Source organism: Lissotriton helveticus, chromosome 8 (genome assembly GCF_964261635.1).
Source record: "Lissotriton helveticus chromosome 8, aLisHel1.1, whole genome shotgun sequence".
In the NCBI taxonomy this organism is placed as follows: Eukaryota; Metazoa; Chordata; class Amphibia; order Caudata; family Salamandridae; genus Lissotriton; species Lissotriton helveticus.
This window is the reverse complement of record NC_136069.1, coordinates 325,442,745-325,469,198: the sequence shown is the minus strand read 5'-3', so window position 1 is coordinate 325,469,198 and position 26,454 is coordinate 325,442,745. Positions and strand designations below refer to the sequence as shown.

The window sequence follows — 26,454 nt, the reverse complement described above, 5'->3', positions numbered from 1 at the left end:
CATCCATCTTCTTACCTCTTCCATACAGGCGGCCAGGTTGACTTGCGGGTGCCCGCTGTTCTTGTGTGCCAGGGAGACCACGAACTGGGTGTCGTCCGCATATGATATGATCTTGATACCATATTGACGGACGACTCCAGCCAGCGGTCTCATGTACACATTGAACAGCGTGGGGCTTAAGGAGGAGCCCTGAGGCACCCCACAGCTCAGAGGTTTACTGGTGGAACATGAGTCTTCATCGAAGATCTGGAAGGTCCTTCCGCTCAAAAAGGATCTCAGCCAGGCAAGGGCATCTCCGGAGACTCCCAGATCGTACAGTCGTTGCACCAGAGTTTTGTGGCACAACATGTCAAATGCAGCGCTGAGATCCAGGATGACCACTGCCACTGATCCCCCTCGATCTAAGATCCTCCTGGATTCTTCCACCACGGCTAGGAGGGCCGTTTCGGTGCCATGTTTTGGGCGGAATCCTGTTTGGGTGGCATCCAGTAGAAGGTTTTCTTCGAGGTGTTTTGTTAGGTGGAGATTTACATGTTTCTCTAGTATTTTACTTGCCCAGGGTAACAAAGAAATGGGTCGATCGTTGTTAAGGTCGTTCAGATTAAGATTAGGCTTTTTCACTAGCGCTTTTACCATCGCCTGTTTCCAGATGGGGGGTACAACTCCCTTTTGCAAGGAGCTGTTCAATAGCTCTGTAAGGGTGGGGAGGATGGCTTGGCTAGCCAAGGTCATCGTGAGGGGGGGTGCTGGGTCGGAGGGGGAGCCTGATTTTATTTGTTGTACAAGAGGTTGAAGTGATTCTAGATCTAATGGTGGGAAGTTGCTCAGAATTACTCGGCAGGGAAGTATAGTATCTGTTGAGACCTGGGGCTCACTGACACTTGGCTCAGAGGCGGAGGTCGTGAAGGAAGAGTATGTCTTGTTGATTTTATTGTAGAAGAAGTCGGCTAGGTCGTTGCAGCGAGCCGTAGGGTTATCGGCTGGGGCTGCAAGGGGGGAGATTTTGGAAAGGCTTTTAACAATTTGATACATTTCTTTTGGTTTGGATCTAGCGGACATGATTTTTCCTCTGTAGTAAGTGGATTGGGCTGTAGTAATCCCAAGTTTGTAAGCCCTTATGGCTTCCTTGTATCTGGTTTTGTCAGTGGTGGTGTATTGGAGGCGCCATTTTCTTTCCGACCTTCTGCACTGACGTTTTAGTTCCCTGAGTTCTTCTGAGTACCAAGGGGCAGTTTCTCGTGTTCTTTTTAATACTGTTTTCCTGATGGGGAGAGTAGAGTCGAGAGAATCCTTGATCCACTTATTGAATATCCCGCTATCAAGTAAGGGGTCCTGGGAGAGCGAGGGTTTAGTGGTAGTTAGTAGGTTCTCCCACTGCTCTAGAGGGAGTTTTGACCAGTTTCTCCTTTTTCGTGGGGTGGGGGTACTTAGGGTGATTTTGTGGGTGGACCAGGTGAGGGGAATAAGAAAGTGATCAGTCCAGGGGAGGTGTGTGATGGCACCAACCGAAAGGTTGGGACAGTTGCTGAAAACAGGGTCGAGCAGATGACCTTTATTGTGAGTGGGGGATTTAATTAGTTGCTCCAGTTGGATGGAGGCTAGGCTGGAGACTAGCTCATTAGTAGTCTTATCAGAGCAGTCGTCAAAGTGCATATTAAAATCGCCAAGTACCATGAAGTTGGAAGAGGATATGGCAAAATCGGCCGCTTGCGAAGGTAGTGAGGAGTGAAAGTGGTTCAGAGGGCCTGGTGGGCGGTACAGGAGGATCCCAGTTAGGCTGTCGTTTGGGGTGAGTTTAAGGCAAAAAGACATGCTTTCACAGTTTGGGATAGGATCCGGTGTACAGTGACACTGATATACAGATTTGTATATGACTGCAATACCTCCTCCTTTCCGCCGAGTACGGTCCCTGCGAGTGATCTGGTAGCCAGGGGGGAGTGCTTGAATTACGTCTGGATCGCAATCAGGTCTTAACCAGGTCTCAGTTAGTAAGACCGCGTCGGGGTTTCGTTCATCAATTAGCAAGAAAATTTCTGCACTATGTTTAGGCAGGGATCTGCAGTTTAGGAGGAGTAGAGTGAAGCTTTGCTGTTCCGGTCTGTATCGGTGAAGGTTGAGGTTAGTGTTACAATGTTGGCAGGAAGTGGGGAGGTCCAAGGGGTGATGGCGATGATGACAGTAGGCTTCCTTGGGAGGTTTAAGTTTGAGGAGTGCATTTATACTATATTGAGTCCTAGGAGGGGAACCAGGGGGGCTGGCCCCTAGCCCCTGTCGGCCGCGGACGGGCGCAGACGGGCTTGCCTTTGGCGCGCCTTTGGCGCGCTGGCGGCGCGTCCGCTGCGCGTCCTCTGGAGGCACATGTTTTATGTGATAAGGGGGCGTGGCCTCACGTTCGTGGGCGTGGCCTGTGGGCTTTCAGCGCGATGGCGGCAGAAGAAATCTCCCACCCGCGGCACCGTTAAAATCGGCTGCGCGGGACTTATGAAGTGAAATGTCCAGCTAACTATAACATGTGTGAAACCTATGTTTTTTTCAGTGAATTTCGAAGGTTTTTTAAATGCTAATTCCTAATTCTAACATGTGTGAAACCTATGGTTCTACCACACACTGGGGCATATTTACAAGCCCCTTGCGTCATTGTTCCCATGGGCTTGTAAATCTGCCCATTGTGTGTACTTTATGCACTAGCTTTCTTCCTTAGATGTGGTACTCGTTTCTCTTGCTCCCACCGCGGAATCCAACACCCTATCTGTGAAATGAGCTACTAATCCAATGATCCACTTCACTGACAATGCAGTGGGTAGTTTGCGTCTCTCCAGCCTTTCTTATTTTTCACGTTTTTCATCTTCCACTCAATCAACACATAATCCACAATTACACACATCTACTTGTTGCATTCCTTAGCTGTGATTATCAACTATTCTTCTATTTTATATTCATATTCAAAGTGCACACCCTCTATCGACCCTTTTTGTTGTAACTACTGTTCCAGGAATAGTGCCCCTACACAGAACTGTGCATAAAGACTTAGGACCTCAGTGAATTACGGTGTACCAAAACCCACCTTACTACACAAACCCCATACCAGACTTGCAATCAGTGACTCATTGGCTCTTCGTCCTATAGCAAAAACACCAATGACTAGTCAACCCAGAACATGCGACTTAGATTACCTCAAGTAAGGTGGATAACAAGAGCACTCTTTCGTTATAGTCTTACACCAGTCCAAAACAAGGAGTAATAAAGACACGTGCAAGTTTGAAATGTTTATTTCTAACGACGTAATCTCATGCACAGTACCTTAGATAATACAACCAAACATATTATCAGAAACAAGGTTGTCAGCATTGTTACTATTCCATAAAATACAAAGGGAAAAAGCATCCTATAATACTAAAGGTAAAAAAAATTAAAATATACCTACATTTGACCCTCCCTACCTAGCAGGTTAGTTTATAACTACAGAAGGTCTCATAGGATTACATGGGCAGACCCATACCTCTGGTACTCGGCAGTAGTGGATCACATTGAGTTCTGCACAAACTGTCAGGATACGAATGTTCTCCAACTTTGTGTAATTATGCCTCCACAATGCATTATTAAACGCGCCAGTATCAGAGGTGGCGATAGCTGCATATGTGTTATGGCTCGAACGTGCGAGGATCATTCTGAATAACTGATACAGTATTCAAGATAACCTTGATTTTCCATGCTCTCACTATACACACTAAACTAGCGAGGCAGTCTACAAATGTAGCATACCAAATTATTCTCATGTAAAGCAAAATACTCAGCCTTCTCCAAACAATATCACAAGTGCGTGTTGTGTGCAAAGCAGAGCAGGAAAGGAAAAATGGCGTTTAAGCTTCTAATAAACCCATGCTAACTTAACACGGTGTGAGTGCAAGGTTCAGCCCACGACACCCTCCCTCGATCGAAACACGTGATATAAATGTGGGCGAATTAGGAACGCAGAGTCCAAGCCTGAAAAGCAGAGTCAAGTTCAAATTTGCAAAAAAAATTATTCGCTGTTTGATAGAAAACAGTAGCTAAATAATAAAGAATAGGTAGAAAAATCAAAGAGTCTTAATCCAACAGCGTACAAGCACAGTATGTAGCAACAGCCTCCAACAGGAAGTCATTGTTCTCATCTGAAAACATTTCAGCCATCCAATTCAATAGTGAGAATGAACATACATGTTCCTCAACGACCGGAGCCTCTATCACCATCGGAGGAAAACTCGGGTCATCTTCAATGTAACTGCGTGCCAAGAACTCAAGCGCCGCTGCAAAAACATTCCAACGTCCCAATATTCCATGTATCGCTGCTAAGGCCATAATCCCGCCGCCAGAACATTTCATGAACCACTAAGGGGCGCATCAGCTGGTCATAATCCGCGTTGGGAGACACCGTACAGCAGAGACACAAATCCAGAGCCCAGTCGAAATCGAAGCTCAGGCAATGGAAGACAGGTTGAACGCATGTGAAAAAGGAGAATCGAAACGATAATCCATAAGCTGCATTCAATGTAGCCAGAGGCAGCGCTCCGTAGTAACTAAGCATTCGGTTGCGGACCAGCAACAGCCGGGACATATTGTCGTCTGCTGCAGGATATGCATCCATATTTAAGTAAACAAATTAATAAAAGCACACCGGCAGCTAATGCGAGTATTAAGCGGAATCCACCAAAGATGCTGGAAAAAATCGAATAAAAAAAATCCCGAAAAGACACCAAATATAGTTTGAAAAGAAGTCACAAGGCCACTGCTTCTAACTTAAAAAAAAATAAGGTAACCCTGTAGTCAAGGACGCATTAAAGATACTCTAAATTAACTCCCCAAAATTCAGGAGCACGTCTGTATTTAATAAATCATGCACTTCTGTGCGGGTTTTTCTACATGAAGGACAAATGTATCTCTAGCAGATGTAAGAGCGACCTCTTTTTGAGACAATAGCGCTCTTATACGACTCATTTGGTTGAAACTGCTTTCAAGGTCGGAATCGACGGCCAGATGGAAACATCCAGCTTCCCATGCAGAGGAGTAAACAACTTTTTTATAGCAAACCACACGCTCAGTTACCGTATTCATGTAAGCGATGCCTGCTAACATTGCACAACAATCTGCATTATTTCAAAGTAAATAACTCCTGTTTCCAGTAAACTGAACGTTGGTATGATAGCAGGTGTCGGAGTGCGTTTCAAAACTCACTCCAAATTGGGCGCATCTTCATTACAAGAGCCATGCAATTGTATGTGTCTACAAATTAAGGAGTGATCTGGTGCTATTGTGCAATCCTCGCCATTCAGATAGACTTCTTTTCCCTCCCTCAGGCACCTATATGTAAATGGTAATAACCAAGCTTCATGGAGATAAGCGCTGGCTAAAGATCCATATCTGCCTTTAGGATAGTATTTCATGCAAACGTCAAACTTAAACAGGCTAACAAGTAACGTTATGATACCGTGGATAAGCCACACAGCTGAATCGGATCTCCAATGAGTGACCACTTCTAACCATTCTCATAGCGCGCCCTGTGCTCTGATTTGACAGTGAGAGAGTGATCGCACCATAGTTTGTCTGCTAATCATTCTCAGCATACGCTACGAATACACTTTCACGTTACGTTACGCGTCGCATCAAAGCTTACGTATGACGTCACGAACTACACCCCGTACGCGAAAGACGCAAATGTTTTTAATTGTTTAAAAACATATATTTATGTATTTATTGAACACACTAATAGAATACATTATGTAGGCTACTTATGAAAATAGTTTTTTTTAACTTCGAACAATCGTATATTACTTTTAAAAGCAATTACACAAATCGCGCTGGAACGTCATACGAACCCACATCATAAGCGTACGCAAAGCCATGAGACTTTAAAAGAAGAGATTTCATTGGTTCAGAACACTTCCTATGCCAACTGTTGAAAGTTCCGTCCCATTTCAATCATTCTACTTTCACTTTCTAAGAAGAAGCATCTCTTCTCAGAATATTGTCAAATAGAAGGAAAATTACCATAATAACACCAATGGACTCATCTTCCACCCATTCTTCAGAGGAATATTTCATTCCCAAAGAACCTCCAAAGAAGAGGAAAGAAGCTCTGATTTGCAAGTTTTTTACTTTCCCTGAAGGGCAAAAAAAGGTTAATGCTCCGTTAGTAACCTGTAAAATTTGCCAAACAACTCTTTCAAGGGGTGATCCATCTAAAAAATACTCCTTTGGCACAGCAAATATGGAGTGACACATGAAGAACTTACACCCCAACAACTATGCTCGATCTGCAACACGGAGGTTGAAGGACAACCCACCTGCTGCTGCTGGACGAAGCACATCAACTGCTGCGCCAGCATTTTCAGCAAGCAGTCCACACCCACAAATTGATCCTGATTTTGCTAAAATTAAAATTCTATGCATTTATTGCAATAAACTTTTGTGTTATGGGGAACAGTCTATTGACCTGATAAAACGCAGGAAGCAGGAGCAACGCTGTCCTCGCCATTTTTTTTCTTCATTCTTTTGTTAAAAAAATTACCCCCGGGATTTGTCCCTCCGGGATCTAATTAAGAATAAAACGGACTCGTACCCCGCAATGTTTTTAATTAAAAAAAATAATAATTTGTGCGCCTAAAGATCCATGTGGGACCCCCTGAGCAGGCCTAGAGGGTCAACATGTTTCTCCCCTGCCCCCTTTCCTTATTTTTCAACTTTGTTTTACTGTTTTCTTCTGACTCGGTGCTACCGAGGCACAAGATGGCTGCCAACACTTCCTGGTTTGGAGTGTTGACAGACAGTTGACATCCAATCAGCATGCAGCTCGTGCTCGTAATTGTACGGATTTCTGTACGCGTGCAGTACTTCGTCTCTAGATATCGCTATGATTTTACTTTTGATTTTCTCAGGAACTACTGAACGGAATTACACCATTTAACAAAAAGCACAATCTGCGAACCGAACTCTACCCCTCTGACAAATTTGGTGTAATTCCGTTCAGCCGTTCAGGCTGTATCCCTGGCTAAAGCTCCCTATGGAAAATTGCATGGGGAAAACACGTTTTGGGACACCCCTTTTTTCTCGGCCCCCACTTGACGAATCCCCCCAAACTTTCAGGGAAGGAGCGGAGCGGAGCAGGCCATTTTCTTGGAGAAATTCGCCCACCGACGCCAAAGTTATTCCAAATAGAATGTTGTGGATTTCTTATGGAAAGTAGGTCCTAACTATAACTACCTACCTGCGACCGCATCTCTCTAGATATAGATATATATAAAACAAAGGTTAAAGTAACGTTATAGTTGGGTAAATGTCAATGACAACATTAACATTTTGAAATAAAAAAAAAAACCAGACATTCACCAGTTATACTTCATAGAGCTAGGTACAACTTGTGCCCCGACACGCACTGCTTATGACCTCACATATTACATACCTCATTGCCACGGTGCCTCTCATCAAGAAGACGAGAACAGTCCTTCGCCTTCCTTGCGGCCAAGACATAGAACACCCTCTCGCTCCACCTTAGACAAACACCAACACTCCAAGTTCACAGAAGACCTCAAGACCTGGCTCTTTGACAGATCTCCTTGAACATCCTGGACCTGTACTCCTCCCTTCCCCGCTCCCCCGCCCCCGACAGTGCCTTGAAACCCACTCGGGTGAGTAGCTGCGCTCAACAAATCCATGATTGATTGATTGATCACTCATGACATGTTCTATGGGATCACTCATGAAATCATCCAAAACTTTTTTGTACACATTGCTCTATAAACTGGTACAGCATTAGAGCTATGAAAGTAAGTGCAAAATAGCTCAGAATAATTTGAAGCCTCAGTATTGCTATCATAAATACAACCCCATAGGTAAAGCAAGTTTGCGTTATGTGCAACATTGACCCTATACCATACACTTCATGGGTAGTGAAGTTCATGTTGACTTTGAATCACAGAGGAAAGGGTAACCTATCCTGCACACGGTGTTCAGTCTGTATACAACGTTTCAGGGAAAACCAAGTTCCTCCTGATGCTCAAGCCCTGTTACATAACTAATTTCCTACTATGGACAGTCTTTCCCTGTATAAAACCCCTGTCAGTCTCTAAACCTACATTTAGAAATGAAGTGGATATGAGTAGAAAAGTGGGTACTGTTAACACTGTTTACTCTATGGAGAGAGTTTATTCTGTACCACACTGTTTGCGGACAGTGAAACTCTCATGAGAAAAACACCACAGAGTATTAAAAAGTATCTACCAAGAATAGAGTACACTCTATAGAACGCTTGTCAAAAAATACACTATTCACTGAAAATAACTTAAGGGCAGAAGGTGCTAAAGATCTTACTACTTGCAGCTTCATACTGTGGTGGGAACTTTACAGATACCTCCTCTTTTGAAGCTAAAGAAGTGCATGTACATAGGTTGGTACCTAGTGTACAGTCTTCTACGTTCTGTAGAAATTGTCATGCTGAGTTGATTCTGCCTAATAACTCAAGGTGGCTTAACATAGTTATGTGTTTTATGTACAATCTTTGGCCTGGTGGAAACTTTTTCTTTTGAGCAAGAAATCTCATGTGGGAAATGCTGAGCACAAATCGTCAACTGTCACCTGCACACATAGTTAGTCTTCAGTTCAAAGATTCATAACTTGTTCAATGCCTCTACACATCTAAGATGCATTAGGAGCACATGCTTTTTGTAAGCATTTAAGCCCACTAGTTGGACACATATTATACAAAATTAGGAAGAAAAATGATATGGTAGCTACCTGTCACTATGTAAATCATTTAAAAAATAATAAAAAAACTAGCACACTCATTGGATGATGTCATCAGTGATGTTATCAATGGTGTAATTGAAGATGTCATCAGTAATGTCATAAATGATGTTATAGAACCTGCAATAGGTGATGTAATTTGTGAGGTCAGAAGCAGTGCACGGTGGGGTCGCAAGTTGCAGTTAGCTGTGGTAACTATAACTGGTGAATTTCTGTGTTTTTTTTTTTTGTTCAAAACTTTTATGTGGTTATTGACATATTCATGTAACATAGCGTTATGTTAACCTTTGTATTTTTTCAGTGAATTTCTATGCCATTTAAAATAAAAATCTTATCAAACCTAAATATAACCTTGGTTTTTTGTTTCTTTTTTCTGCAAATTTTTAGCTTTTTTTTTTTACATAAAGTAATATTTTACCCCTGCCCCCAGACCTCGTGTTTTGAAAGGGGAGGGCCCCACTCTCCGTTCCTTATTAGGCCCTTCAGACCCCATCCCCTAGGGCCTTTTTTTTTTAAGGCGTGGCTCCCCTCCCTGAGCCTTATTACGTCCTGGGAACCCCATCTCCCAGGGTCTTATGTTTTTTAAATGGGAGGGGGACCAAGTGGCCCCTGCTCGATCCTTTAAAAGGCCCTGCAGACCCCATCCCAGGTATGTGTTTCTTTTTTTTAAGGGAGGAGGCCGCATGCACCCCCTCCCCGAGCCTCATTAGGCCATGGGGACCTGATCCCCTAGGCCCTATCAGCCAGATTCATCAAGCAAAATGCGCTCGCAAAAGGGCCAGATTCTGAGAATCTGGCCCTTTGCAAGTGCAATTTTTGCAATTTGGATTCATCATCCCAAATGCAAAAATCGCTAATAAAGAATTCGCTAATATGCGAGGATTAGCATTTAAGGAATCTCTATTAGAGATTCCTTAAATGCTATTCATGAAACATTTAAAAATTGCAAATTCGCAATTCAGGACCGCTATTTACCACGAAGTCAAACCTCGTGGTAAATAGCGAAAACTTAGAAAAATGCATTTTAATGCATTTTTCTAAGTTGCATGTTACACACACACATGTCCTTTGGACATGTGTGTGCATAACATCAGTGTAAATTCACATTTCAGGGGTGCTAAAGGGTGTCCTTTGGACACCCCTGCACCCTTGAAATCGCATCCTTATTTGCGATTAGCAAATTGCTAATCGCAAATAAGGAATAACTCCCCATTCATTCCTATGGGCCTGTAGGCCCATAGGAATGCATGGGGAGTTATTCCTTATTTGCGATTAGCAATTTGCTAATCGCAAATAAGGAACATGTAGGAATCGCAATATTTTTTGCAATTCCTACATGAATCCCGTTTTGCAAGTCCTTAATAGCGATTCCTTATGAATCGCTATTAAAGACTTGCAAAACGGGTCTTTGATGAATCTAGCAGTATGTATTTTCAAAGGGAGGGAGCCCAGTGGCCTACCTCTCTGAGCCCTATTAGGCCCTTGGGACTGCATCCCGCCTACCTATTTTTTATTTTTTATAAATAAAAGGGAGTGGGACCGCACAGCCTCCCCTTCCTTAGCCTATTTCCAGACCTCCTGCGCGCTGGAAGCAGACTTTGGGGCTTATTACAATCTTGGCGGATGGGATATTCCATGACAAACGTGACAGATATACAGTACACGTTATTACAAGTTCCATAGCAAATAATAGAATTGTAATTTGGCATACCGGGTATCCATCACGTTTGTGACGGAATAACCCCTTCTTGCAAGATCGTAATCAGGCCCTTTGTGTTTGCTCCCGTTTGGCAGGAGTTTCTCAAATGCTCCAGCCAGTCTGGAGCAAACACAGGTTTCCCTGCCCATTCTGGTGTGGACAGGGAAACCGCTGTGTCCCAGGCGTGGGTTCCCTGGGACAAAGCTAGCGAGCCGCACCGGGGGATTGGGTCCCCGGGGCCATAGAAAGACCGGGGAGGGGGACAATGCGGCTCCCCTCCCCTCAAAATGTAAATAGCGGCCCTGGGGGATGGGGTCTCTAGGGCTTTTTAAAGGCTCGGGCGGTGGACTGCGCCCCCCCTCCCCTTAAATAACCAATGCAACCCTGGGAGTGGGCTCCCCAGGGCCTTTAATTTGAGATTAAGGCTCTGCCCGCTGTTTGTTTTTCTCCTGATCCTGCATGATTGTGGCAGAAACTGCCTATTTTTTTAATTTAATGTAATTATTTTCTTTTGGCCCGGGGAGGTCCCTCTTAAGGGGGCAGTGTATCCCTACCCTGCTAACTCATATTTTATTATTTACTACTTCAGGACAGGGGACTAAGGGCCAAATATACGACCCTGTTTTGCATGCGCAAACGGGTTTGCGACCAGTTTGCGCATCCAAAATCTAATAGGGCCATGTACAATCCCTATTTAGCGAGTCGCAATTTTTTGCGAGTCACTAAATAGGAATTGCGAGTCGCTATTAGGAAGGGGCGTTCCATCCTAATAGCGAGTCAGAGGCCTATGTAAGAATGTTTTGCGACCGCAATTGCGGTTGCAAAACACTCTCAATTTACCACCCTCTTCAAGAGGGTGTTGAAGCACTCGCAAATGGGAAGGGGTCCCCAGGGTGCCCCTTGCCCTTTGCAAATGCAGGGGAAAATATTTTTTAGGGGCAGGCAGTGGTCCCAGGGACAACTACCTGTCCTTAAAAAATGAAATGAAAACATTTAATTTTTCTGTTTTTCAAATGCATCCCGTTTCCCTTTAAGGAAAACGGGCTGCATTAAAAAAAACAAAAAAAAACTGCTTTATTTAAAAGCAGTGCCCGACATGGAGGTCTGCTGAGCCCAGCAGGCGACCATACCTGGGAGGGCCAGCTATTCCTAATAGGGTCGCAAATTGCGAGTGCCTCATTAAGATGCATGAGGGATGCAATTTGCGACCCCATTAGGAATCGCTAACAGTGTCTCAGACACTGTTGTACATGGCATTTAGCGACTCGCAATTGAGCGCAATTTGCAAGTCGCTAAATGACATGGTCGTACATCTGGCCCTAAGTCCAGAGTCCAGTAACGGCTGCCAGCAACATGTTTCTGATGTTGCTGACAGCCATTCAACGAATTGGCGTAAGGGAAATACAGCTCACTGGGCCAATCAGAATGCTCTTTTTTTAAATTGGCGCTCCCGTAACAATAAAATAAAAAATCTATCTATCTGTCGATCTATCACTGGGTTTTAAGGACAGCTTAAGTGATTGGAAAATATGTTGTTCTGAACACAATGCTCTGCTATGCTACTCACTTGCATTAGTTGGATGCTGTGGTCATTTTATTGACATATTATTATGCTTTATTATGTTTTGAATCTGTAATACATCTTATTGCTAGTATTACTTGATAAGTATTGGTCATTGTAGAACACACTTTACCCTCTTTGTTTACCTGCCGTTGGAACACAGATGACTGCTGCAGTGTTGATATGGTTTGGATTTTATTCGCCCAAAAACAAATATGAACTCAAACTGGAATAAGCTCAAGCCGATTCTGGGAGCTCATATTTTTCTGCAATTTCCGTAAGTTCATGGAACATTGCAGGTTTACTCCACAAAACTAGGTCCTCTGATTGGTCGTGTTTTGTTGAGGTGTACGATTTTATTGCCTTCCAGGAGACCTGGTCATTAGATACAATTTGTCGCCCAGGGTACTTGGCCTATGCTAAAGCTGCAACCACAAACAGGAAGGGGAGACCTAGTGGGGGATTGACAATATGGGAAAAGCAAATAGTCATCCGTCCAAATAAGGGAATTACACGTAGATAGCCCTGATATCCTTCCCATTCATATCTGCTCTGAGGGCTAGCAGGACCTGATACTAATCAATGTCTATTCGAGAGGGATACCGGGTGTGAAAGTCTCAACAACCATCGCCCTCCTAGACTCGTTTATGGATGGCTTACCTGGCTCGGGTGTTGTGGTTATAGTGGGTGACTTTAGCTGCACTTTTGAGCCTCTGGGACTGGATGATTGTAGCTTTAGCATGGAGGAGGACCAAAACTGGGGGATACCGTCCCTTTCATTGGCACCAGTCAACAAATGGACGGAGGCAGCGCTTCAATTGAAAAGCCTATCCCTACGACGGGGGATTAGAGCTACCAATGGAAGAACGCCATCAGATATGGAAGGTTGTGCCACATTTTCTAATGGGTTTTAATTTACAAAAAACAGTGGTCCCTACATGTGGACAAAATAACATACAAAAAACAATAATCATACACCTGATAAGTAGTATGTCTTTTGTCCAGCCGGACAAGAACATTTATTTTAAATGTTCTGGTTGATAAAGTGAATTTTGACTAAAAAACCCCATATGCAATATGATAATGCTATATTATTTTCGCTTTGCCCTTTTGGCCATTTCTTTGTTGTTTTGTCTTGATTGTTGTGGGTCACGGCTGTGCCCACTTGTTATCTTTTTTGGTTCTTAAAATTCACTTTATCAACCAGAACATTTAAAATAAATTTTCTTGTCCGGCTGAACAAAAGACATACTACTTATCAGGTGTATGATTATTGTTCTTTGTATGTTATTTTGTCCACATGTAGGGACCACTGTTTTTTGTAAATTGATACTGCCCAAGGTCCCTATGGCATATCTTTCAGGTTCCCTTCTCTTTGTGAAAACACATTTGCTAATGGGATCAGGAGCAGTAGGATCGACTACATATTTATAAGTTTAGAGCTCTGGTCTAGATTAGTGGATATGGTGGTACTCCATACACCGGAGAGTGATTTTGATCCCTTACTACTGACCCTAACTGGGACTGGTTTAGATCCCCCAACAGCTGACATCGCCTCTACGATAGGAGAGGTTACCATGTCCCAAGACTGCCGCCGGTTAAAATGGGCAGTGGTCTTAGAGGACGAAGATCTTCTAAAGCAGATTAAGTCAACTACGGAAGAGACTTTAGTATTGATGAGTTTTTTTAGAGACAAATGGCAATGGTCCCTTAGATCTTATGAATGCCCATGAGGATCACTATGCTAAACTAAAGCTACTATTTACAAAAATCAGGAGGCCGCACAAGCCCCTTCTTAAAAAATTGGCTAAATGGTATGATGAGGAATGTGGAGCTGCGTTTCGGCACCTTTCAAATGTAATTAGGCTTGGAGTCCCCCAAGTGGTGAAACTAGCAAGGACAAATTACAAGAAAGCCCAAACTAAAGCGAAAAAATATTTTGATGAAGACAGATGGGCTAGCCTAGCAAATGCCAGCATTGGAAAGAACTGGACTAAATTTTGGCAACTGGTCAAATGGGGTAATAGTCCGACTGGAACTACACCAGTTAATAACATTCCTCCCGAACTCTGGGTCCAGCATTTTCAAGGCCAATTTGTTTGCCCTCATAGTGCATGTACCAAGTACCCTGAGGTTAATACTGAGGCAGTTTTCATATTTAGCAAAGGCGAGATTGTTAGAGTGCTATATGGGGTCCTTGCAGGGAGGGCGCCTGGCCCAGATTGTATTCCGGCCGACCTCTATAAAAAGGGTAGGAAGACCTGGATTGAATATATCTTTATGATCGTAAATGCTATCACTGGCTATTGGTGCACCAATACCCGAAACTTGGCGAGGGGCTGAAATTATTCCCATATATAAAAAGGGAGACCGTGCCAGTCTCTGCAATTATAGGCCGATAAGCCTAATAGATACCTTACAAAAAGTAGTTGCGAGACTTGTGCTAGGTAGAGTCAATGAATGGATTATAGACCAGGATGTTTTATCTACCCATCAAGCGGGTTTTCGACCCCACGTCAGCACCATTGACCAAGTTTTTAGATTTATGATGATCTATTGGTCCACAGTGATTTTAGCAGGGGGAACCCTTTATGCAGCATTTGTTGATTTAAAATCGGCATTTGACCTAGTACCCCGCCATAAGCTGTGGGACTTGTTAAAGGCGGCCCGGATGCCCAAAGAAATCCTTGGCTTCATTATTAAACTGCATGAGGCAAATTATGCTCAAGTAAGGTGGGGGCAGCAGGGTGAATTAGCTGATCCCTTCCCAGTTAATAAGGGTGTGCGGCAAGGGTGTTTCCTTGCCCCAACCCTATTTTCCCTATTTATAAACAAGGTATTCACTTACTATTTCAATTTTCCAACTGATGCACCATTTCCTGACGGTTCAAGGGTACCTTTATTAATGTTTGCAGATGACACGTTAATTTTATCTAAAACCCAGTCAGGTCTGCAATGTGCCCTTGATCGATTTGTAGTTTTCTGCAATTACCACAAGCTTGTAGTAAACGCTGACAAAACCAAGTTCATGGTATTGCATAGGCACAAATGTGTTAAGGGTAGGGTATCACTGGATAACGTACTATTGGAATAGACCGATACATTTACCTACCTAGGGGTAACTATGGGTAGGAAGATGAATTGGGTTTCCCAATTAGATGTCTTAGTTCTAAGGCACAATCAGTTGGCTGGAGCCCTATTAAAGGAATATCAACTGTCCCATACAAAACCTATAGGGCCAGCGGTAACTATTTATAATGGGGAAAATTAAAGCTTCCATTATTTACGGCGCGAAACTTCGGTGGTTCGAAAATCTATTACCCTTAGTACAAGCACAAAATAAGTTCCTGAGATCCCTGACTGCTCTCCCACAATCTACACCCATGAAGCCTTTGCTTTTAGATTTGGGATGTATTGCCCTTGATGAGGTCGCAGGTTTTAGACCCCTAGCTTATTGGAGGATGCTTTGGACCACCCCAGAATTTGCACCGTATGCTAGTGCATTAATGCACATCAGGAGTGCTGATTTATCATCTAAAATTAAATGGCTGCAGAAGATCAAGTACAATTTGAAGGAAATGGGGCTTAGTCATTTGTGGGACGACCCAATAGGAAACACTTTTCCCAATAAGAATGATTTTAAAGTGCTTTATTGGGATATGATCACTAGAAAGACCCTGTCAGCGGTGGGCAGTACCTCGCTTACAGGCATCTTCTTAGACCACAAGTTTGCATCGAAAGCAGAACCATACTGGAATTTGATTACAAAACATAGTGATAGGAAATTATATCACTAATTCCGAGTGGGTACTCTTCCCTTAACCCCTTCGACGCTCATGACGAGCTGGGCTCGTCATGAGGTAGCCTCCTCGCACGCTCATGACGAGCCCAGCTCGTCATGAATAATGGGCTTTACAGATTCTCAGCGCAGGAGCAGAATATCGACCGCACGCATGCGGTTAAGATCTTACGTTGCTAAATGGAAAAAGCAGATGAATCTCAATTGCCCTTTTTGTCATACCCAAGAAGAGTCAATAACTCAAGTACTCGTCGTGTGTTTGGCTTATAAAGGCCCCCGTTGCAGGTGGCTTAAGCCATTGTGTTCCAACCTTGGCACTAGATCTTGTATGACAGCCATGCGCATCTTGCTAACGAACACACGTGCAGTCATTGTCATTGCGAAATTCTTGAGTTGGTCCTGGGCACTGAGGGGAAAAAAATTGAAGGTTGATGGGGAATAAAATTTAGTGCCTGAGTGTCCCAATGTAAATTGGCCTTTCGCCAGAGATTAAATGTAGGAAAACATTTTACTTAATTGATTTCATTTTTCAAACTATTATAGATTAGTTAGGATTTCGATAATGTTGGTATTAATTTTGTATGAATTGTATGTTTTTAGGGTGTTATCCTCTTTATTGACACTTTTATATATGTACTGTGTCTTTTATGATTATGAATTATCGAATAAAGACTTACTGAACTGAATGAATAAATGTTATCTGCATAATGGTAGATTGGAACGAAATAGTAGGTGTTTCTTTAAGAGCAATCACAACTGGAACCTCCATTCGACAAGGATTTTGAGTAATGCCTCGATGGCAATGACTGGTTTAATTACATTTTACAACGCTAAAGTACACAGTGAATCGTTGCACATTACATTATTTTGTTTACAATTATTGTGTACTGAAAGCAATCATTTATTTTGTTTTATTTGGATTTAGCAGGCAGTACAAGTACAGCACATGCAGCAGGAGTGTAAACTCTTCCTACACCGTTATCTGCCAACCCATCTGTAGAAGTTTGTTATACTAATATGTAGAGCATCAGACATGGGTGTCGCTGACTGTGCAGTCAGCTCAGGACCTTTGGAGGGTAAAGCGTGAGTGCTTACCTGTGACCCCAAACAGTGACCCTCAGCAAAAGGTGTAGTAGCCACTGACACCTGCAAATTAAGATATATGTAGAGTTTTTCATTTAGGGAGGACTGTGTCTGTACTGCATTTCATCTGTGCATAGCTATGTGGTGTTATATTAAAGCTATTGTAGAAAGGTGCCTCCACAAATGGCTGATGCCAAGCTGTAGTAAAAGGCCTATATGCGCAGATATACCTTGTTTTTAGTGAATACTGGTGACCAAATGGCAAAATGTGATTTATTTTAAGACTCAGAATCCTTGTCACTGTTGGAACACATAACATTGACAAAGTCAATTGGTCTGACTTAAATGCTTAGACACAGATGGCATTTGTGCATACCTCCTTTTGATGACCGCAAAATAAAGCCCTGCCCGTGGCTTTGCCAGTCATTGTTTAAACGTGTATTACTTTTGTTGTGTGAACTGTTTTTAGGCATCTTTTCCTGTATTTTGTATATTTGCATAGTTTATGTACGTTTTTTGACTCAGGAAACTGAAATTGAATCACCTATGATACTTCCATGAAGTGTTAATTGTGCTGAGAGGATTATATATTGACACTTAATTATGCAGCTGTAGAGAGGTGGTAAATGACTCCAAAATATAATTTACGCTGAAAAATAAATACATGTTTCTTTGTGAAAATAGTTTATTTTAAGATGGAGTGCTAGTAAATTGCATATATTCTTTCTGTAATTGAAACCAGGAATGTCGAAGAAAAAACATATTTTTTGTGGTACTCCTCCCGAATATCTTACCATGACAGTTACCTTATGCCCTTTAACATGCTAAATATCAGGCTACTGGTGTGCATATAAACTGTGTTTAAGCTTGATCAGAATTGCCATTTTATGGGGTATTGTCTAAATTTTTTATATGTCACATTGTTGTGAAGCGATCTTTTTTCTCAGTGCACGTTCCGAGAGCAGTTGCTTTTACTATTTACAGCTGAAAACTGTAATGCATATTATTTTGTTGTTTAATCATATATTGTTACTTTTATGCCTTTAATTTCAGTAATAAATATAACACCCCCTATGTTGTAGCTACTGAGAAACTAATATCTTTCTTTTTGGTTTATTCCTTTTCAGCGTAAAAAGGCGGTTAACCTCAATGTCAACATTTTGGACTTGAGCAGTGAATTCATCACAGGAGCACATCTTCCCAACAAGATTGAGAAGAAAGTGTTGCCACCTCACATCCAGCATAACTTTGCTTTGGATGGGAAATACATACAGATTGGAAGTTTATATGCAGACTCGCCAGATGATCTGGTATGTGTACAGTAGAAAAAAGTATGAATTTTAAATATGTCGCTTGACTCATGCAGATGGGAGTAAATGTTAATATGTAAAGTAAGCGCTCAGTTGTCATCGATGCACCTTGCTAGAGTGGAGTTGTTGCTAGTAGTAAGTGATCCTGTTCTGTTTCTTTATTTAAAAATATTGGATTTTTACATCGCTAAATACAATATTTACACTTTAATGTGCATTAGACATACCTTATGCACCTGAAATCAATGACTTCCTACTAGACCTAGATGTCGAATAACCTAATAAAGTTATTAGACCCTCAAGGACTCTGTTAAACCTTATTTTCATTAATGTAGGATTAAAATATATATATTTTATACAGATTTTCAATTTGGCAAACATAGTTCATTAGGCTGAGAATTTATCTCATTGGATTAATGTTTTGACTGGTGTGATCTTTGTTTGACCCCATGGTCACAGTTGAAATGCCGATTGGTCCAAACAGTTTTTATATTTCCGAGGATGATAAAATGAGTACCAATGAGATTGGTAATGTTAGACCTGTCAGTCTAAGGGTGGTCTTCTACCACACTTTTTGCCTTCCTCCTCCATTTTTGATGACCTTGTTTTTGCTGGCCTAAGGACTCTGTGCACTTTCCCACTGCTAACCACTGGTAAAGTTGCATCGGCTCACTCCTTAAAACATGGTAACATTTGCTTATCTCCGATTGGCATATATAACTTACTTATAAGTCCTTAGTAAAGTGGTACTATGTGTACCCAGGGCCTCTAAATTGAATTCTCCTTGTGGGCCTGCAGTCACCCATTTAAGTAGCCCTTTAAACATGTCTCAGGCCTGCCGCTGCAGCCTGTGTGTGCAGTTTTAAACTGCCATTTTGACTTGGACCAGGCCCAAACCTTCCTTTTTGATACATATAAGTCCACTCTAACGTAAGCACTGGACAGCCCAGAGGGCAGTGTATTTGAAACCTTGGACGTGTAACTTTCAGTTTTACATGTACTGGTAGTAAAAAATTATTTCATTCATTTTTCACTACTGCAAGGCCTGCCTCTCCCAAAAGATAACTTTGGGGTTACCTTATTCCATTTAACAAGCTGTAATTTCCAAATGGGAACAGGTAACCAGTTCAAGTTTTGTGTTTTTGGAATTGTAATGAAAAATCCTAACTTATGGTAATATTGGATTTTAAGTTACAATTCTGAAACTGGCATTTTTAGAATTTTTTAAAAATAAATACATTGTATTTATTGGTATTTAAAGTTATTGTCATTACAAAGGCATGGCCTAATAGCAATGCACATATGAATTGCAACATCAGTCAACAGGGGGAGGTGGGAGGAACAGGGTGGAATGATTGACATGGCAGGACCATTAGAGCTGTATGATATCCCATACTGACAATAAATTGAAAATGAACAGTATAAGGGCATTAGGTCCATAGAGCAAAGATATACATCAGTGCTCTCTGTCTAGTTCCAGGTGTGGGGCTTCACCTCAGGCCTACTCAGTAGGGGAAGTCCGGAAGACCAAAGGGTGACACATACTTTGAGGGGTTGCTCTGCTGTAGACACTGGGATGCAGTCGTCCACAGTCGGTCAGGGAGCGGAGACCTGTGAGTGCAGGTACGTTAGTAATGGTTCCCAAATATCTTTGGGACGAGACATCAGTGTCATTTGTTCTCAATAATTTGCCAGTTATTCCTGACAGTATGCCGCATCTTGTAGCCATGCTTTAACCTTAGGCGTAGGTTTTCTTACCCAAGTATTCCATCCCACGGCCATCTAACACATTCAACAGGATCGATCTTTGTGTGGGGTGTTGTGTTTTGTAGAGGGTGTTAGTTAGTGGCCAGGGAGATGCTATATATGCCTCCACTGCTGTCTGTGGCTGGAATTGTGCATGGTATAACCGATTGTGCAGGTATTGAGCTTGCACGCAGAGTGTGTATAGTGACTTATCTGGTACATTAAGGCCTCCCTGTCTCAAAGGAAGTGTGAGCATTTCCACGCAAATCGCGGTTGTTTCCCAGCCCAAGCTTGGAATATCAAGTTGGACTGCAGGCGCTGAAGAAAGTAATTTATAAGTAGGATGAGGAGATTGGTGAAGGGATAGAGAAATCTGGGCAGTCATCCCGTCAATGACAAAGGAAGTCTGTTCCATGTTGGGATTTTTTCCTCAAGCAAGGATGAGGTTCTCCCATAGTTAACTTGCCATAATTCCTCTACATCTCGACTTACACCGAGATAGTGCACCGGCACCATCGCCCATCCCTATGGAAACTCTGACTCAACTTGAGTTGTGCGGTCAGTGGTGGGAATATAATAGGTTTGGCCCAGTTTATATGGGTAACGGAGTGGCTGCCAAATTGTATGGCCTCGCAGATGGCCGGATCAAGGTTCTCCTGTCGGCCTCGAACATCGAGTATGATAACATCTGCGTATATCGAGATTATGATTTTGCGCGGCATAAAATAGAGCCTGCGCTGGGCATGGTGTTGTCTTAGTCAGGCTGCCAGCTGTGCCATTGCAATGGCAACAAGGAAAGGGGACAGTGGAACTATTCCGATAACCCGTTTAATAGAAGTCGGGCCAGTGGAAAGGTATGTAGCAGTTTGATAAGGCACACAAATTTTGGGCTAAGATCAAGGCGACTGAGAAGGAAGAGTAAGTATGGCCATTACAGCAAAATTATTTTGTGTTATCTAATAATACACCAGTGGCGACCAAGTTGGGGGGTGTGCTATGAAACACAGCAAATACCATGCGTAGATTGTGGGCAGTGGACTGCCCCAGACTGCCTCTTGAAGCAATGGGGGTAGTTCCCCAGAGAACAGAGAAGTCTCGAACATGGCTTGTTAATGTGGTCAGTAGGGTGGCGTATTCTTTATAGAAAGAGGTCGTAAGGCCATAGAGACCCGGTGCTTTATCACACAAGAGACTTTATATTACTTGTAGTATTTCCTTGTCTGTGAAGGCGGAGTCTAGAAATGATCGATGAGAATTATTAAGCCAGTGTAACTATATTGTGTCCAGGTAAGGCGTGAGCTCCTCCTACCCCAGGGTTGCCTCAGCTTGTGAGAGATGGGCATAGAAGTTGATTGTGTGTAACAGATCTGCAAGGGTGGATTGCCGTTTTAGTTGGTCATCAAGTAGTTCTACAACATAATCCGAGTCCCGTGGCCTGCGGAGCATGTTAGCCAGCGTTTTGCCAGGTCGTTCGCCCACTCCATATCTGAGTGCCACTGCTTCATGAGTGAAATAGCTCAGCTCTTGTACTGCCGCCTCATTATATTCAGTGAGTGTTTCCCTAAATGTTGCCATGGTGATAGGAGATTTAGTGGCATAATACTCCAGCTCCAACGCCAAAGAACCGCAGCCCGCATTGGCTTCCGGCTCACAATTTTTAGCCACACAAACGTTTATCTCACGGCCTAAACTAGCAGGCACAACCCTTTTCTAGTTAATGCCTTGATCGCCACTTGTCTTTTAATTCAATAGTATTTAGCTTCCGTCTTCCTTCATAGCTCCTCTCACGAGCTAGCATATCGTGCTCAGCCATAAGCACCTGATTCACTTATTACTTGGATGGTCTATCGTTGCCCACACCATTAATTCCTTTCTCATTTCTTTTTACCCTCCTATTTTTCCCGTTTGTACATGTGAACAATTGCTTAATGTATCAAGACATGAATTTAATGTCTAGAATTGCTCGAACACAGGCATGTAAATCTCTTATGTCCTGAAGATGATCCCATGCATTCCCCCTAGGGATCGAAACGTCGTCGACACCCTGTATACCATATGCAGTTAAATATTGCGAATTACATTGTGCAATGGTATTCTCATGCGATTGAAGTCTGTTAATTCTATGATATGCAGATGCGTTCCCCTTGCCTGAAAACCCTCCCCAATTTATGTTGTCTGTCTATGGTTGTGAGTTGGACGCAGGTTGTGTCCCACTTGTATTTCTACATGAATCTTCTTCTATGCACTTATTTAAATATTAAAAGTCTGTCCGGCTGGACAAAGAACATATAGTCTATTTAGTATATGTTTATTTTCTGCTTTAAATTTGTAACTGTCTAGGGACCAGTGTCTTTAGAAATTGCTAACCTGGCCTTTCACCGGTCATTTCGACCCTTCACATTCGAGGTTAGACATCTAATTGTGGTTGTCATGTCGTCTGCTAAGATGATACTGGATAGGCTGGCCCTTGTTGGCCTACTGTAGAGAAACCCCAGAGAGCACTAATTCGAAGTTTGTCAGTGGGTATGAAGAATAGAGGGATAAAATAAGAATGCAACAAGAGGTCAGTTTGGTAACTAGTGTATCGTCATGTGTTGTGTGTAAGGCCTGACACAGGGAGAGACGAAAACAGCAAACAAAAACAATTAAGTAACTTCTCACCCCCACCCACTTCAGCCCCCAAACATGGCAGAAAGTAACTGCCCACCAACTACCCCAAACCCGTTTCCGGCTTGCGATGGCGCTGGGAGTATCAACTATCAAGATAACAATGCATGGTCGTATTGTTGATTCTTTGGGACACGTATTCATTGTCTCTTTATGTGTGGGGAATTCTGCACCCAGGTGGAGAGCCAACGAGTCTGAGTAGTCAATTGTTGTCGTCCATGACATTTTCTCTCTCGCAGGGACACCCGGGGCGATTTCGCATCTACTGCCTTTGGCAAATTTGAGGGTCTGTAAAGTAGCAAGGCTACCCCACGTATGGTCTGCGTATCTTTTGGGGGATAGAGAAGTGTGTGAGCTATATTCACATTTGCAGGATCTTCTTGGCAGGCATGAACTCCATTTGTACCGCCTGCACCGTGGAGGTGAAATCGGGGTAGAAGGAGAGTGCGTTTCCCTGATATTGCACCTCTCGACGTTCAAGAGCTTGGCAAAGGACCGTGTCTCGGTCCTTATAGTTGAGCAGCTGGGCAACTATTGGGCGTGGTGAGGTGCCTGTCGGCTGCCGTGGCGCCAGCGTGCGGTGGGCTCACTCCACAATGAATACCGTGGACTGGGCGCCCCAAAGAGTTTTCAGAGCATGGTTTCAACATAGTCTTCTATTTTGTCTATGTTTGTGGATTCAGGGACTCCTGTTATTCAAAGAGTGTTGCGCCATGATCTTTGTTTTTTGCTTTGATAAGTTCAAGGGCCTTGTCCATTCACAAAAGTTGTTCTCTGGTCGTAGCATGTGCGCTATCCTTGTCGGATACTCTGGTTTCGAACTGGTCTATCCTGTCATCATGTATGTCTTCCCTTTCTTTCATGAGGTCCAGACGGCTGGCCATAAGATCTGGCTTAGCTTCTATCGCTCATAGGCTAGTCTTGACTTGCACTAGGATTTCTTTACGGTCTTCATCATGCCTGGCAGCCCCTCTGGATGTGTCAGATTGTTCCTCTTGTAAATGGTCCTGATGAACTCGATGGGTATGCTGTTTGCTTTCAAACGAGAGCTTCGATAAGCTTATGTCTTGGTTGCCCATTATGATGTCAGGCAGGGCACAGGTATCTGGTTGTTAGAAACAGTAAATGCTGGAGTTCAATCTTATTGCACAGTTTTAACTGGTCTGGGAGCTTCAGGGGAAGCAATTCAGTGGGTGCCGGGTTAGGGCTGAGGGCTTTTAGCAGGAGTCCCGTTCACCTGGGTCCCCCCACAGTGGGCACGTAAAGACTCCGGGTCAGGATGATGCACTGCAGAGGTTCAATCCTGTGGGACCCAGTCGATGCACAGGCCATCAGCAGGGCCTAGGGCCACTCCGAACATACGGTTCAAGGGCTCCCTGCCCGGCACTCGCGCCCACACCAGCGGCACTCCTTGTACTTTGGACTCGAGGTAGACCACACCAATGCAGTGGGTCAGGACAGATAGCCAGTGAGGGTTCTGATATTGCCATTCTTATAAATGGCCTCTCCACTCCCCGGGCCATTAATCGGGATCCGGGGGCCACAAGCAGGCCACGCAACACCTCAAAGCCCCTCATGGGACAACAGGATTAGCCAGAAAGTAGGCACAGTCAATAGCGGGTCCAAGACCAGTAAGCAGCAGCTAGGGCAGGCACCGGAGTGGGGAGGCCCCCTGTTAGCGGCAAGAGGAATCCACTTCAGTGCCAAGGCGCTTCACTCTGTGGCTATAGAAGCCTGATGAAGGCCTACTTCCAGCAATAAGGCTCAGGGTGTACAGTTGTTCAGGCAGCTCAGCGTAGTGCTATGTCCGCTTGTAACAGGCAGCATTGTTGCGACAGCGCCTCCGCCAAGTGCAACAGGCGGGCTCGTGCCTCATTGGCAGCGGTCTCGGCCCCCACAAGCGGCAAGCGACAGTCTAGCACCCACCACTGCCAATAATAACAAAAGCAATGACTCACCGCCACAGTGCCAGGTTAAACCCCTCTAGGCAGTCCTGCCCTTGCCACGTTTCCACAGGTGTCTGAAGGGGCCGGGGCAGTCTCTGCAACGTTGGGGCAAGCAGGCCTCACGATCCAGCCTACACCGTGGCCCTTCTCAGAAGCCTCCGCCGCCTGAGGTATTGGCTCTTCTTTCTCAGCTCCTCTCACCAGCGAGGGTGGGCCCCAGCCAGAGTTAGCCCCAGCCAGAGTTAGCCCCGCAGCACAGCTGCAAGAAGGTATACCCAGGCAGCCACAGCGGGCCAGTTTCCTCAAGTGCAGCACAGGCCGCAACGAGGCCAGGCCCCTCCCAGCTGCTCCCGGTACCACGGAGCCCACAAACAGCACGTAAGGGCCCTCCACAGTCAAAGCCAGCCATATGGGGAGCATAGTAACTTGATGAGCCCGTAGGTGAAAGATAATTGCCGGATATTTATTTCGTCCGGCAGAGCCTTTTTGCAGAGCGGCCATTTTGCTGCCTGGTTAGGCTCTACCTCCCACTTTTAGAAAGTTGGCATTTTCATGCCTTAGCCACTAAGTGCCTATAGCCGGTCTTTGGTCTCATGACTGGGTGTAGCTGACAGTTGAGCTTTGTGTATTCCTCCTAGGCAGTCACACACAATAGAGAGCACAGGTGTGCCTGGATGGGCTATCATTGGCAAAATGGGAGGGAAGAACTGGGCACAGCCCCACTTAAACCTGTGTCCTGCCTCCACCCAAAGGGCCGCATATCCCCTGTAGTTAGTCTGGAGCCAGGGCAAGGAAGGCAGGAAGGACTTCAAAGGGAAACCACTAGACGCTTCTCCCATTTCAAACGAAGGCCCAGATATAAATATTGGCCTTCAGACACCAACTCTTCAGTACACTTCTAGACCTGTGGAGACTCTACCAGGAAGAAGGACTGGTGTGCTGCTGAAAGGACATCCACTCTGCTGGACGGCTATACTGCTGGACTATGGCCTTGCAGGACTGTTGTCTTGCTGCCCTTCTGCCTGTGTCAGAGAGATGTGAATCTGCACTTGAACCCAGGAATCCCAGAATGACTCCAAGCAGCTACACCACTTGTCTCACTTCCTGTGTAGCCGCTGTCTGAAAATTGAAAAATGGCAATTCCATGCTTTGATCCCAGGACTGATTGAACTCCTTCGCAGCACATGTAGGAGATCAGAACCATGTGAATGGCAAGTTCGTTTTAAAGGTCCAGGCCTGCAGTGGTTCTGCAAGTTCATGGATGCACTGACTGGAAGGTTAATTTACTTATCATCTGGGTCCAGTAAAGAGATTAAGTAACTTGACTTCATTGCCAGTGTATTAGGAGATATCTTGAGGCATGTACTTTTATTAAACAGACTGCTGTTTGAGAATTGCATTAGAAATTTGCTAGCGTGCTTGTTTTTTGAAAGAGTATGACTTTTTTTCTTCTTCCATTATACATACTGTTTTTAAAACACATTTCTCTTTGAGCTCTATTGTAGTAGTTGGATCCAGAACACATAGAAAACTGTAGTTTCCATTCTCTTCCCGCTGTCACTCTCTGTTAGACCTGGCATCTTTGGCGTGGTTTCCCCCTATCTTTTTGCCTCTTCTTCCTGTATTTTTGATGCTGTGCTGGATTTCGTTTTTGCTGGTTTAGATGCTTTGGACACTCTGCCACTGCTGATCAGTGCCAGAGTGTAAGTCCCACCTATGTAAATTGTTATTCTGATTGGATATACATGTTTGGCATATTTGTATCACAATGAATTCCCTAGTAAAGTGCACTGGGTGTGCCAGGGCTGGTGATGACAAATGCTACTAGTGGGCCAGCAGCACTGATTGTGCCACCCACAGGAGTAGCC

At 43.8% G+C, this 26,454-nt stretch overlaps 1 protein-coding gene across 1 annotated transcript in view; it reads left to right on the top strand.

The window, feature by feature from the left end:
• The window catches only part of MIPEP (mitochondrial intermediate peptidase), a 574,688-nt gene that overhangs the window by 71,803 nt on the left and 476,431 nt on the right, over positions 1-26,454 (top strand). The window contains exon 6 of the mRNA XM_078657099.1: positions 18,045-18,227. Within this exon, the coding sequence (XP_078513225.1) occupies positions 18,045-18,227 (183 nt within the window). The remainder of the gene's footprint in view (positions 1-18,044; positions 18,228-26,454) is intronic.